At 40.0% G+C, this 16,172-nt stretch overlaps 1 protein-coding gene across 3 annotated transcripts in view; it reads right to left on the bottom strand.

Annotated features, from left to right (window-relative positions):
- The window catches only part of ENTREP2 (endosomal transmembrane epsin interactor 2), a 438,166-nt gene that overhangs the window by 106,393 nt on the left and 315,601 nt on the right, over nt 1-16,172 (bottom strand). For all 3 annotated transcript variants that reach the window (XM_008017214.3, XM_038009779.2, XM_038009778.2), the window contains exon 3: nt 15,935-16,045. In XM_008017214.3, the coding sequence (XP_008015405.1) occupies nt 15,935-16,045 (111 nt within the window). The remainder of the gene's footprint in view (nt 1-15,934; nt 16,046-16,172) is intronic.

Here is a 16,172-nt window from a genome sequence, read left to right as displayed (position 1 = left end):
GACTTAGGGTCAGAAAAACACTGGTGTAATAATGGGTAAGCACAACAGAAACCATTTTATTGTTTACTTACAGGAAAAAGTACTTTTCCCGTTTACATGCTTGGCATGGCCAGCAAGGAAGCGCTCACACTTCATACAAAACTACACATTAGTTTTGCCTCTCTTTGTTGTGACACACAATCTCTGCTTTAGGTTCCTTAAAATTCTCTGTATGGGACAGTTTCTCCTATTATTCAAAGAATGACTTTTCCCAAAAATAAATAAGATATATTCCTTCCCTCCACTGTCTGGTGCTTCTCATGCTCTCCTTCTCGTTTAATTGTTGGTATAATTCTAGAGTTAAAGTCCTCTTTGCTATGGTTTGAAGAGCTCCCCATAAAGCATGTGTTGAAAACTTAATCCTTGGCTGGGCACGGTGGCTCATGCCTATAATCCCAGCACTTTGGGAGGCCGAGGCGGGCGAATCACCTAAGGTCAGGAGTTCGAGACCATCCTGACCAACATGGAGAAACCCCCATCTCTACTAAAACTACAAAAAAATTAGCCGGGTTTGGTGGTGCATGCCTGTAATCCCAGCTACTTGAGAGGCTGAGGCGGGAGAATCGCTTGAACCCAGGAGGCGGAGGTTGCGGTGAGCCGAGATCGCACCATTGCACTCCAGCCTGGGCAACAAGAGCCAAACTCCGTCTCAGGAAGAAAAAAGAAACAAACAAAAGGAAAACTGAATCCTCAATGCAACAGCATTGGGAGGTGGGGCCTATGGGAGGTGCTTCCGTCAGGAGGGCTCCACCATCAGGAATGGATTAATGCTGATTATAAAAGGGCTTGAGGCTGTGTGTTCAACATCTTGCTCTTTCTTTGGCCCTCTCTTGCCCTTTCACTTTCTGCCATGGGATAATGCAGCAAAAAGGCCCTGGCTAGATGCTGACCCCTCAATGTTGGACTTCCCGGCCTCCCAAGATGTGAAAAATAAATTACCCAGTCTGTGGTATTCTGCTATAGCAGCACACAACAGACTAAGATGCACCGTAAAGCCAGAATATAATGACTTGCGAGTGGCTAACAGCACAGGTTGGAATCTCATGCCAGCACCTGCCAGCTGCATGACTTTGGAAGAGCTGCCTAACTCCCAAGGTCTCAGATTCCCTAGCTGTCTCCCAGGCATAGCTGTCAGAAGTAAATGAATGAACGTATGGAATGTGCTCAAGCAGCGCCCTGCACACAGCAAGGGCTCAGGAAAGTTAGCGATCAACCATCTTATCATCATCGTCAACGTGCAGCAGTCAGTATCAGGTTTGTATAAAAACATCAAAGAGCACATTTTAAGCTTATGTCCAAACATATATCAAAATGTGTTAAATATGTACCTTTAATGGAATTTTCCACCCAAATTTCTAGTTTCTTTGACAATACTAAGTAGGAAAAATACTTTAATTCACTCAATACTATCATAATGAAGATTTTGTTTGTTTTCTTTATAATGAAATTAGCACCTGACAATATCTAAATTTACCAGAAGAAAAAGAATTCACTGAGGTCAGGCCTGCGATAGTAAAACAGAGGGGATGGGCTAACTGCTTCTCAAGCAGGGGTAAAGTACTCTCTGCTGCCTTTCAGAGATGAAGCAGTCCCCTGGATATACAGCAATGTATGATATGGAACTTTGAGTAGGGAAAACATTGCAGACAAATGCATACAGTGTAAGCATATTTGCTTAAAAATAAAACTATAAAGTTGTGTGACTACGTGTACACACACAGGTACATAAATATATATGTGCACACATAAAAACTGGATACATCATCAAGCAATTGCCTGTGTGGTAGGGAGTAGGAGGCAGAGAGAGGAGGGAGACTTTGTTCTGCTCCAGTTTGTGTATTTCTCACATCTTTTACAATAAGAATCTATTACTATTTTATTTCATATTTTAAAAGAAAGGGAAAATAGTGTCTATTCATTTAAAAGCAAATATTCATCAAGCCATAAAATGCATTATACTACATTAAATTGCATTTTAAAAGCATCCTCTGTTATGCTTTCATTTAAAAACACAGTAAGAAAAGTATGATGGGAAATCCCAAACTTCTGCAGAATGAATTGAAATAATTGGGCCATTAAAAATCAGTTTATTTCCCAGTGCTTTGGGAGGCTAAGGCAGGAGGATCAGTTGAGGCCAGGAGTTCAAGACTAGCCTGTGCAACACAGTGAGACCCGTCCCCGACAACCACCACCACCCTTACAAAAAATTTAAAGATTAGCTGGGTGTGGTGGTGCATACCTGTAGTCCCAGCTGCTCGGGAGAGTGAGGTGGGAGGATCACTTGAGCCCAGGAGTATGAAGCTACAGTGAGCTATGACTGTACCACTGCACTCTAGCCTGGGTAATAGGTGAGACCCTGGACCTTGTCTCTAAAAAATTGTTTTATTTGTATTTTTATGATTTATTTATTTGAAGACATGTGCTCACTCTGTCACCCAGGCTGGAGTGCAGTGGCACGATCTTGGCTCACTACAACCTCCACTGTACCCTCTGCGCCCCCTTGCCCCCGGTTCAAGTAGCTGGGATTACAGGTGCATGACAGCACTCCCACTTAATTTTTGTATTTTTTGGTAGAGATGGGATTTCACTATGTTGGCCAGGCTGGTCTCGAACTCCTGACCTCAAGTGATCTGCCTGCCTTGGCCTCCCAAAGTACTAGGATTACAGGCATGAGCCACTGCACCTGGCCAAAATAATTGTTTAAATTAAAAAGCATATATATTTTTTTAAAATCCATTTTTTAAAGAAAGTTTTGTTGCTGTCATATTTGAATGCACATGGAGCCTCAAATTAAAACATAATGAGGCATTTTAAGGGGCATTTGAAAATGAATAATGCTCTTTTCTAATTAATTTAAGTGAAACAGCATGTTTGCTTGAAATCCCAAAATGGCTTTTTAATTTCCTAAGGGGCTCTTCAGACAGGAACAGTTGGGAGGCACTCACACTGGTTCACTCACGCGCTCCCCTCCAGGAATGGCGCCAGGCCCTGGATGTGGGACAAGGCGCAGCACAGACACCGCCTTCTCCCTTGTGCTGCTTTGCCACGTAGGGAATGATGGGGAAATGTCAGGGCTTGGAGACAAAGAGACAGAATGCTCAGACACAGAACCACAGAGGTGGGGAGCCTCTTGGACAGAGGGCTGAGGGAAGGCCCTTCCATGGATGTCCCACTGACTCTGGAATCTACAGGTCCAGAAGGAGCCACCTAGAGACCAGCTGGCAGGAAGAACAGCGGTGGTGCAGCGTGCAGGAGCAGCCTGAAGTAGAAAGACCCTGAGATTCTAGCACAGCTGGCAACGCAGGGACGGGGCACCTGGGGGTTCCACTGCAGGCTAGCGAAGCTGGAGGGGCCAGATGAAAGCAGGCACTCACAGGCCACGGTGAGGACGCTGGACAGCGCTCTGCGTCCAGTGGGAAGCACATGGCTGAGCTTATGTTGTAAGAAGCTCTCTCGCCACGAACGCACACACAGACACACAAATATGTGAATACATTTTGATCCCAACAAGCTGGAAATATATGTTTTGTTGTATTTAACAAAAGCCCACAAAATACATCTAAAAACTATTCCTATACAAAGTTACAGAAAATTTTAGTGGATTGTAAAAAGTAGAAATTAGGGGCCACATGCTCTCATGCAATGAAATTAGAAATTAACGGTAAAAGGAAAGTAAAAAACCAAAAAGTCTAACTACCTAAAAAGTTAAGAACATCGGTTTTAGCGACGATTCAGGTTAAGGAGAAAAGCAAAAATGAAAATTACAAACCAAGTGGAACTCAGCCCACAAGAGTACTGTGTGTCAATAATGCCAGTCTATACAGTATTATTACTGTTACTCAACTATAAAAGGTGGAAAAGTAACAATATAACGCCAATCTATACAGTATTATTACTGTTACTCAACTATAAAAGGTGGAAAAGTAACAATATAACGCCAATCTATACAGTATTATTACTGTTACTCAACTATAAAAGGTGGAAAAGTAACAATATATGCATTAAGAAAGTAGAAAGGGGTAATAAAATAAAAACATACATAGTCAACCCTTTCCTCAAATTCCCCATTTCCTCCCAAGACCCCCAGCTCTGGGCAACCATTCATCTACTTTGAATCTCTAAAGATTTGCTAAAATGTTTATTTTTAAACCATAAAAGAATATTATCTGTAGCTTTATAACAATAAATTGGAAAAACCAGATGAAATATACAATGTTAGAAAGATATTAACAAAAATGATCCCCAAAAAGAAAGAAAACACGAATAACATAATGACCATGGGAAAAAATGTTAAAAGTAGTCAAATTACCTCCCCCAAATTAAAATAAACCTAGATAATTCCCAGGTTATATAAACTGTTTCAGAGCATAAGTCAAATCAAATTCTTCCACTTTCATTTTAAAGTATGCATAATTCTAAGATGAAATTGGACAAAGAGGGCACCTCAAGGTAAACTGTAGGTTATCTCATTTCTTAATTTTGATGCAAAACTCTTAAATAATATATTAACAAAGTGAATGCAGCCTAATATATACCTTCAAAGCACCAGGACCATTGCCTACTTCTGCAATGCAAAGTGATTCTGCCTTAGGAAATCCATTAATGCAAATCACTACATTAATAAACTAAAGGAGGAAAGCCATATGATCATCTTCACAGATGTTAAAAGGATGGTGATAAAATTTACATGCATCTTGATTAAAAAAAAATCTTAGAAAGCTAGGAAGGAAGCAAATACCTCCCACTAATAAAGGGAGAAGCTGACAGCAGACATTACTCTAAATGGTAACCCATTAGGAGCAATCCTGTGAAAGCCAGGAATAAAACAAGGGTATTAAAAAATTCCAGTGTTAGTCAACCCTTTTCCCTGTAAATCCTTGATGTGAGTGAAGGGTAACATCGGGTCTGGGCTGACGCATGTGTGCCTGGAAAAATGACCCACAAGTTCTGTCCTCTCATGTCACTGCTTCCTCTTCTCGGACACTGCAGTGTTGAGATGGATATGGAAGGCTGTGGCCATCTCCTGTGCTCGGAAGGATGCCTGGATCGGGGAAGCAGTGTGGTGGCCTGCAGGCCTTGGGCCTCCGTGAAGACAAAAGCATTGTAAAAACAGCTGATGGAAAAGTGAACTGTGGCTTCTCAGTGAGAGTCTCCCCCATGCAGGCAGTGAACACTGCGTGTGGGTGAGAGGGAAATGGAGCTGTGGGACCTCCCAGTGATGTGAAGATGCTGTCCCTGCTGGGTCTGCTGTCCTGTGTCCTTCTAGGAAGCTCAGCAAATGGGGAGATTTGCTAATAGAAACCGTCTCTCAGCAGTATGCTTGGTGGTGGGTCACTAAGAGCTTCTCATTAAACTCAGGAGCAAGAGGTGGGTGATGAAACACCATCATCTAATGTTACTTTAACGAAACATCATTATCCAATGTTATTTTAACAGCTTTTGCCACAGCAACTACATAGAACAACAAAACAAGACGTACAGATACTGGAAAGCAGAAGAAAATATAATCATTTCCTCTGACAAACTATGGTATCAAAGATTCAGGCGTACATTCAACTGCTTGTACAGGTCGATGTAAGTAATAAAAAACTGCGAAAAGTCTTACATGCGGCGAGAAGCCTCTTCAGTATAAAATAATAATTAAAACAGGCATCCATCAGAGCAAGAAAAGATTTACAATACCTAGGACTAAATTTGAAACATGGGAAGTTCATATGTATATTTTAGAAAACTACAAAAGTGTATTAACATTTATAACAAAATAAATCCTAGATTGATAAAACACATAAATATTTTTAAAATATAACCCTAAAATACTGAGGGGATAGTAGAACATTATTTATAATCTTGGAGTGGGAGAGGCTTTTCTAGGAAAAACACATAACCCAGAAAACAAAAGGGTTAAAATATGTAAATGAATACAACCAATATGAGTACAGAAAATACCCACACAAAGAATGCCATTCAAAAAGTCAAAAGATGCATAACAAACTATTAAAAAATATATATTTGCAACCAATAAACAATGGCCAGTTTCCTTAACATAAGTGTGTGTGTGTGTGTGTGTGTGTGTGTATATATATATAAATTATAAAAACAACAATGTAACAGTAAAATAGGTAACAAAGGTGAAGTGGCAGTTAACAGATAAATATAAGCAACTTATAAACAAACATAAAGATGTTCAACTTCACTTTTAATTAAAGAAATGTAAATTACATAAAATTGTACAACTTTGCCCGATTGCTGAAGACAAAAACAATTCTGACAACACACAAGTTTGGATCTGGGTAATCAGGCACAGGCTCAGACCGCTGGCAAGGGTGTGAAAGGGTGCCTCATGTTTGGACAGCAATTCAGGAATAAGATTCTAAGTTTAAAGTGCACTCATGCTCTGACTGCAGGGACGGTCTTAGTGATTTTTTTCTCTAGATCTGTTTGCATTCCTTCCTTGTTCACTGCTCTACCCTCAGCACCTAGGCCAGTTCCCCAAGTGGCAGCAATAGCCATTCAGTATGTACAAAGAGTACTATTCAGTCGGGCCTATGGGCTTATGCCTGTAATCTCAGAACTTTGGGAGGCCAAGGCAGGTAAATAGCTTGAGTTCAGGAGTTTGAGACCAGCCTGGCCAACATGATAAAACTCTCTACAAAAAGTACAAAAAAAGTTAGCTGGGTGTGGTGGCACGTGCCTGTAGTCCCAGCTACTTGGGAGTCTGTGGTGGGAGGATCACCTGAGCCCAGGGAGGTTGAGGCTGCAGTGACCCGTGATGGCACCACTGTACTCCAGCCTAAGCAACAGGAAAAAAAAAGGCCAGGCGTGGTGGCTCACACCTGTAATCCCAACACTTTGGGAAGCCGAGGCAGGCAGATCGCCTGAAGTCAGGAGTTTGAGACCAGCCTGGCCAACATAGTGAAACTCCATCTCTACTAAAAATACAAAAAAAAAAAAAAAAAAAAATTAGCTGGGTGTGGTGGCGGGCACCTGTAATCCCAGCTACTCAGGAGGCTGGGGCAGGAGAATTGCTTGAACCCAGGAGATGAAGGTTGCAGTGAGCCGAGACTGCGCCATTGTACTCCAGCCTGGGAAACAACAGAGAACTCCATTTAAAAAAAAAAAAAAAATTATTTGCCATGTTTATTTTAGCAAAAGACTAGAAACATCTTAAACTTATCCTTCGTTAAGGGGTGGTTATATGAATTATCACACATCCATCCAGTAGAATTATCTGCTACTCTCTCTTTAACAGCAGAGAAGACCTCCATGTGCTGATGTGAAAATGTCACCAGGCTACATGGTTGACTAACAAAATCCACATGAGTAGCCCATGTGTGTAAAAAAAAAAAATCCATAAACAAAAATATGCACAGATGATGACTGGAAAGGCACCAAAAAACAAAAACAAAAACAAAAAACAAAAAACCCTGTTAGCAGGAAGGGGTGGAGCTAGGAGCCCAGAATAAAAGATTAACTTTAGTTTAGATATCCTTTTTATGCAGAGAACACTAGCTAATCTTAAATTATGCAGAGGGAAAAACACAATCACCACACAAACATATGGAAATGTACCAGGTATCCTAAAGAAAAACAAAAACTGGAACATAGAAGTTGAAAAGAATTCGGATAAACCAAAGCACACACTGTATGTTCTGGAATGGAAAGACACGGTATTGTTTAGATCTTTTAATTTTCCCTCAAAGTAATCTACAAATTTAATACGATGCCAATTCAAATCTCAAATCCATTCTTTCCAAGTCTTGGCAAAAGAAAATCAAAGTGCATCTAGAAGACTAAACATTTAAAACCAGGCAAGAATATTTTAAAGAAATAGATTAAAAGTCTGTGGGAGGCTGAGGCAGGTGGATCACGAGGTCAGGAAATCGAGACCAACCTGGCTAACATGATGAAACCCCGTCTCTACTAAAAATATAAAAAATTAGCCAGGCATGGTGGCGGGCACTTGTAGTCCCAGTTACTCAGGAGGCTGAGGCAGGATAATGTCGTGAACCCAGGAAGCGGAGCTTGCAGTGAGCTAAGATAGCGCCACTGCACTCCAGCCTGGGTGACAGAGTGAGACTCCGTCTCAAAAAAAAAAGTCTAGGATGGGGTTAGGGGTAGAACTTGTCCTACCATGTATAAAAATAGATTATAAAGTCAAGGTAATTCACGTGGTATTCTTCTGGGATATGAATAAACAGACATATGAATGTTGAATGAATATGAATAAAAAGTCCAGAAATAGACCAATGGACATTACTATCTGTGTGTACATGTGTGCATGCAATGGTACTACCATCAGAGAATACTATAAACACCTCTACGCAAATAAACTAGAAAACCTAGAAGAAATGGATAATTTCCTGGACACTTACACTCTCCCAAGACTAAACCAGGAAGAAGTTGAATCCCTGAATAGATCAATAGCAGACTCTGAAATTGAGGTTTGCAGTGAGCTGAGATCCACACACTGCACTCCAGCCTGGGCGACAGAGCGAGACTCCGTATTAAAAAAAAAGAAAAGAAATTGAGGCAATAATTAATAGCCTACCAACCAAAAACAGTCCAGGAAAAGACGGATTCACAGCCAAATTCTACTAGAGGTACAAGGAGGAGCTGGTACCATTCCTTCTGAAACTATTCCAATCAACAGAAAAAGAGGGAATCCTCCCTAACTCATTTTATGAGGCCAACATCATCCTGATACCAAAGCCTGGCAGAGACACAACAAAAAAAGAGAATTTTAGACCAATATCTCTGATGAACATCGACACAAAAATCCTCAATAAAATACCAGCAAACCGAATCCAGCAGCACATCAAAAAGCTTATCCTCCATGATCAAGTGGGCTTCATCCCTGGTATGCAAGGCTGCTTCAACATACACAAATCAATAAACGTAATCCAGCATATAAACAGAACCAAAGACAAAAACCACATGATTATCTCAACAGATGCAGAAAAGGCCTTCAACAAAATTCAACAGCCCTTCATGCTAAAAACTCTCAATAAATTCGGTATTGATGGAACGTATCTCAAAATAATAAGAGCTATTTATGACAAACCCACAGCCAATATCATACTGAATGGGCAAAAACTGGAAGCATTCCCTTTGAAAACTGGCACAAGACAGGGATGCCCTCTCTCACCACTCTTACTCAACTTAGTGTTGGAAGTTCTGGCTAGGGCAATCAGGCAAGAGAAAGAAATAAAGGGTATTCAGTTAGGAAAAGAAGACGTCAAATTGTCCCTGTTTGCAGATGACATGATTGTATATTTAGAAAACCCCATCATCTCAGCCCAAAATCTCCTTAAGCTGATAAGCAACTTCAGCAAAGTCTCAGGATACAAAATCAATGTGCAAAAATCACAAGCATTCTTATACACCAGTAACAAACAGAGAGCCAAATCATGAATGAACTCCTATTCACAATAGCTTCAAAGAGAATAAAATACCTAGGAATTCAACTTACAAGGGATGTAAAGGACCTCTTCAAGGAGAACTACAAACCACTGCTCAGTGAAATCAAAGAGGACACAAACAAATGGAAGAACATACCATGCTCATGGATAGGAAAATCAATATGTGAAAATGGCCATACTGCCCAAGGTAATTTATAGTTTCAATGCCATCACCATTAAGCTACCAATGACTTTCTTCACAGAATTGGAAAAAACTGCTTGAAAGTTCATATGGAACCAAAAAAGACCCCGCATTGCCAAGACAATACTAAGTCAAAAGAACAAAGCTGGAGGCATCACGCTACCTGACTTCAAACTATACTACAAGGCTACAGTAACCAAAACAGCATGGTACTGGTACCAAAACAGAGATATAGAGCAATGGAACAGAACAGAGCCAGCAGAAATAATACCACACATCTACAGCCATCTGATCTTTGACAAACCTGACAAAAACAAGAAATGGGAAAAGGATTCCCTATTTAATAAATGGTGCTGGGAAAATTGGCTAGCCATAAGTAGAAAGCTGAAACTGGATCCTTTCCTTACTCCTTCTATGAAAATTAATTCAAGATGGATTAGAGACTTAAATGTCAGACCTAAAACCATAAAAACCCTAGAAGAAAACCTAGGTAATACCATTCAGGACATAGGCATGGGCAAGGACTTCATGTCTAAAACACCAAAAGCAACGGCAACAAAAGCCAAAATTGACAAATGGGATCTAATTAAACCAAAGAGCTTCTGCACAGCAAAAGAAACTACCATCAGAGTGAACAGGCAACCTACAGGATGGGAGAAAATTTTTGCAATCTACTTATCTGACAAAGGGCTAATATCCAGAACCTACAAAGAACTCAAACAAATTTACAAGAAAAAAAAAAAAAACCATAAAAAAGTGGGCAAAGGATATGAACAGATACTTCTCAAAAAAAGACATTCATACAGCCAACAGACATATGAAAAAATGCTCATCATTACTCGCCATCAGAGAAATGCAAATCAAAACCACAATGAGATACCATCTCACACCAGTTAGAATGGCAATCATTAAAAAGTCAGGAAACAACAGGTGCTGGAGAGGATGTGGAGAAATAGGAACATTTTTACATTGTTGGTGGGACTGTAAACTAGTTCAACCATTGTGGAAAACAGTGTGGCGATTCCTCAAGGATCAAGAGCTAGAAATACCATTTGATCCAGCCATCCCATTACTGGGGATATACCCAAAGGATTATAAATCATGCTGCTATAAAGACACACACACACACGTATTTTTATTGGAGCACTATTCACAATAGCAAAGACTTGGAATCAACCCAAATGTCCATCAGTGACAGACTGGATTAAGAAAATGTGGCACATATACACCATGGAATACTATGCAGCCATAAAAAAGGATGAGTTCGTGTCCTTTGTAGGGACATGGATGTAGCTGGAAACCATCATTCTCAGCAAACTATCACAAGAACAGAAAACCAAACACCGCATGTTCTTCCTCATAAGTGGGAATTGAACAATGAGATCACTTGGACACAGGAAGGGGAACATCACACACTGGGGCCTATTGTGGGGAGCTGGGAGGCGGGAGGGATAGCATGAGGAGAGATACATAATGTAAATGACAAGTTAATGGGTGCAGCACACCAACATGGCACATGTACACATATGTAACAAATCTGCACATTGTGCACATGTACCCTAGAACTTAAAGTATAATAATAATTTTTTTTAAAAAAGTTGATATTGGTTGTTTCTTTACCACCCAGCATACATGTCCAGCTTCCCTCCTCCCCCAACCCTGCTTAATAGCAGCTAACTTTGTTTCGGGTATTACATCTTGAATTCCCTGCCAGTAGCCTATGTCTGTAAAAAAAAAAAAAAAAAAATGTAGCCCATGTGTGACTGAATTCAGTCTGGTAGGACAGTTAAGCAAATTATCATCCTGCTGTGTCCAATTAAACACTCCCTCCCAGGTCTTTGACTCTAAAGCAAACAGACCCAGAGGTTAAGAACCACAGGAATTGTCCACTCCTGCAGAACTGTACCCTGGTAAGTTCAGGGTTCCTGCTGTAGGCCCCAGTCTGAGTCAGATTTCTGAGTGAACAGAATAAGCTTCCTTAGAACCAGCCAGTCTCCAAGCCTGATCTCTAGCCTCCTTGGTGATTCAATAGGCCCTACTATCCTCACAATAAACGGCCTGTGGCTTTCTTAGTAATTGTAACTTGCTGTCAGTGACCCTTAATGGTTTGGGTGACATTTCAAATCAGCAGGGAAATATTAGAGTATTCGGAAAATGGTTTCAGGAAAACTACTAAACTATTTAGAGAGAAAAAGTCCAATTCATCAAGTAGATTGCAAAATACTAAAGAGTTAACTATAAAAAAAAAAGCACACCATAACCAGGAAGTTATTGGAGTAGCATAATCTTGGAAAGGAGAAAATCTTTTTAAGCATGATTCTAAGGTAAGATCACAAAGAGAAATATTGGTAAATTTGAATATATAAAAATTAAAAAGTTTTCTATTTTTCTGACAAAAATTGAAAGGCAAATGACAATCCAGGGAATATATTTGCCCAATATAAGTCAAAGGATTCAAAGCCATAATATATAAAGAGCTCTAATAAATCATTAAGATAAATATTTAAATCTAAAACTGAGTACAGAATACATACAGACAAAACATAGAAGAAAATAAAATATAAATGGTGCGTAAACATAAATATGTGACATACTTACATATATGTATAAATATATATGAGCTTATGTATATGCAATTATAAATGAATAAAAAGTTTAATCTTACTAGTATTCAAAGAAATTCAAATTAAACAATGAAGTCATCGTATATCTTTCAAATGAGCATGGGTTAAAAAGAATAACAACTTTCAGTGCTGGCAAAGGCATAGGAAGAAGAGCATTCTCATATATTGGGAATATAAATGGGTAAACTTTCCTAAAAGGCAGTATGTCAATATGCATCAAATACTCTAAAGATACATTCATTTTTATCATATATATCTACTTTTAGGAGCTGTAAAAAGGTTTTAATTTGTATAAGAATGATGGTCATCTCTCTAATTACAAAAAGCAGAGATCTGGTTAAACAATGTTATATTCATACATATAGAGAAGTCACTACCAATAAAATTGTAGAATATTTTAAAACATGGAACAGGCCGGGCGTGGTGGCTCACACTTGTAATCCCAACAATTTGGGAGGCCAAGGCAGGCGGATCACCTGAGGTCAGGAGTTTGAGACCAGTCTGGCCAACACAGCCCTTGTCTCTACTAAAAATACAAAAGTTAGCTGAGCATTGGTGGCCCATGCCTGTAGTCCCAGCTACTTCGGAGGCTGAGGCAGAAGAATCGCTTGAACCTGGGAGGCAGACGTTGCAGTGAGCTGAGATTGTGCCACTGCACTTTCAGCCTGGGCAACAGAGCAAGACTTCATCTCAAAACACAAATAAATAAAACATAGGACAATGTGATCAGTTAAAAAAGAAATCATAAGGCAGCATGAAGGAGATAGCACATTTAAATACATTAAATATATATGTATACATACATGCATACACATACATCCATATACACACACATTATGCACAGAAAAGACTGGAAGGACATAATCAACTGGGTGGTAGGATTATGAAGTGTTTCGTTTTTTGAATTTCTATAGTAAATGTATAATTTTTATTATATGAAAGGGGTACACTTTTTATGTGTTGCATCGGTTTTGCAATATTCTATGAAGAACTCAGGGTAGGTCATGTCCACACCAAACAAGGATTAGTCCATTCTCGCATTGTTAGAATGAAATATCTGAGACTGGGTAATTTATAAAGAGGTTTAAGTGGCTCATGCAGGCTGTACAGGAAGCATGATGCCAGCATCTGCTTGACTTCTGGGGAGGTTTCAGGAAACTTACAATCATGGTGGAAGGCGAAGGGGGAGCCAGAAAGTCACCTGGCCAGAGCAGGAGCAAGAGAGAAAGCAAGGAAGGGAGGTGCCACGTACTTTTAAACAACCAGTTCTCGTGAGAACTCATTCCCTCACTATCATGAGGGCAGCACCGAGGGATGGTGCTAACCACTCATGAGATCTGCCTCCATGATCCAATCACCTCCCAGCAGTCTCCACCTCCAACACTGGGGATTACAACTGAACATGAGATTTGGGCAGGGACACAGATCCAAACCATATCAACAGGAAAGGGAAGCAAGGCTGAGAGAGAGGGTTTCTTGTCCTAAGTCACATAACCAGGAGGTGGTGAAGCACGGTTTTGATCCTGGATTGCTGACTTCAAATCCAGTACTGTTTGTACTGCATGCATTGCCCCCAAGCAAGTGAACACACTGGTTTGTAGCTCTGAGATTTCTGGCCGTGTATGAGCCAAGGCAGAGAGACACCTAGGATCAAGCTCTAAAGTGAGGTAAATATTGATGATTTCGTGGTACCATCAACCAAACACATGTATGTGAGAGTACACATCTGTGGTATGTGATGTTCTTTTTATGTATCTGTGGAGGTAGAGAAAGCAGTAAGAAAGAGAGGAGACCAAATCTCCCTTTCCTATCCTTCCATGCAGTCTGTGATGTGGGGAAACAGGGTCTGAGATTAATACCAGGAAGGGTCAGCCCTTCAAGCCTGCACACTGGGTGTGGGCTTTCTTTTTGGTGTGGACCTGCAGGCACTGTGGTTTCCCTTCAGCCAATCACTCTGTCTACCCTACACAGGGCCTTGCATTGGAAAATGAGAGTCCAAGAAAAAAATGGCCAGTTCCTCGTAGGTCACCAGATTTTGCTATACTCATGGCACGTAGCATTGAGGAATAAAGAGGCTGGCCAAGTCATGTATACAAGATGGCGAGTTATCCTTTCTGATGGAGATGGGGATCCAGGTTGCGCCAACTGTCAATCATAAGGGGGTCTACACCATACCAGGAATACTTCTGTGCACATGATATAGGGATGAAATCTGATCAGTGTTCTCTAGGCCACATTCAACAGACAATAACAAGATGGAGCTCCAACAATCCATTTTTGTAACTCAGTGGGCACTTCAGCATTGAAACTGTGCCAACTGACACTGGTCCTGCTGGCTTTCGTAGATAAGAATGCAGAGAGCAGCAGGCTTCCCAGTGGCTGCCCTGTGAATCCAAACGACATGGTCCCAAGCCAAGCAGGCATGGTCCCACAGCAGAAAAGCTTCTGGTAATTCAGCAATCACTTCTCGGAATCACAGCCACAGGTAGAGCAGGCAGAGGGCAAGTGTGGAGGGACGTGGCTCTGAAAGGTAGCCTGCTGTTGCTTCCAAGACAAAGCAACTAATGCCCATGTCCCCACACCCAGGAGCCACAGTCCTATCGGGAGTTTAAGTATATTCATACCAGAATGCAACCAAACACGCTGCAATTTCTGTCACAGCCAGATGTACACGTTACAGTACCATAAGCTACGTTATCTTGAAATCATAGTTCTACCCAACAAACAAGTTGTTGATCTTCTACAACAAGCTCGTCTGACCCACCAGGCTGCAGGCAGCCCAGGCAGCTTTGAATGAGGCCCAACACAAATTCGTCAACTTTCTTAAAACATTATGAGATTTTTTTGACTTATTTTTGTTTTAGCTAGTCGGCTATCGCTAGTATGAGTGTATTTTATATGTGGCTCAAGACAAGTCTTCTAACGCGGCCCGAGGAAGCCAAAACACTGAATACCTCTGTTCTACAATGTACACAGCACACTGGCTACAATTTTCTAAATGTGGCCCAACACAAAGTCGTCAACTTTCTTGAAACATTATGAGTTTTTTTTGTGACTTTTTTTTTTTAGCTCATCAGCTATCGCTAGTTTTACTGTATTTTATGTGTGGCCCAAGACAATTCTTCTTATAACATGGCCCAGGGAAGCCATAAGACTGAATACCTCTATTCTACAATGTACATAGCACAGTGTCTACAATTTTCCTGGATCTGAAAGAAAATTATTTTTAATTGAAAAATGAGAACTATATTCTTTTGATATATTTGTCATCCAGCATAATATGTACATCAGCACTTAAAATTGACTTGCAAATTGATTTTTAAAAATCCAATACAAATAAGAATCAATGCAACAAATGCTAAAATATAATAGTTACTAAGGATACTTATTCCAAAATAGCACCACATTGTGATCCTTAAAAATATACTATTAGTAGCTGATTTACAAGTAGAACAACTTTTAATTGTACTACTTATAAATCAGTAAGCGAACTATTATCTAATTTATAGAAATAAATCAGCTTAACCTAAATACCTTAAACTAGAAAACATCAGAATGAATTGAAAGTGTACATGAGAACCTAAGAATACAATAAAATTATTTTTAAAATTGCTCTCATGCAAAATCAAATCCTATGACCTTTATGAAAGGGTTTGCATTTCATTACTTACCAACTGGCAGCCTTCTAGGGAGCTGACTAGCTGAGCATTCTGACAAGAGAGAATTGAACCAGCCAAATTCAGCATTACACACACTGCAGAAAGCAGCATGAAAAAGGTTATCTGGAAACAAACCAAACAAGAAATTGATTATTCACTTGGAGAGGCTCAAAAGAAAAATGACATGGCGTTACGACAGCTTTCATTTATTATACAACAGTTGATCACATAATTATATGAATAACATGTA

This window comes from Chlorocebus sabaeus, chromosome 26, assembly GCF_047675955.1.
Source record: "Chlorocebus sabaeus isolate Y175 chromosome 26, mChlSab1.0.hap1, whole genome shotgun sequence".
NCBI lineage: Eukaryota > Metazoa > Chordata > Mammalia > Primates > Cercopithecidae > Chlorocebus > Chlorocebus sabaeus.
The sequence above is the reverse complement of the archived record's forward strand: the minus strand, read 5'-3'. Positions and strand labels throughout refer to the sequence as shown.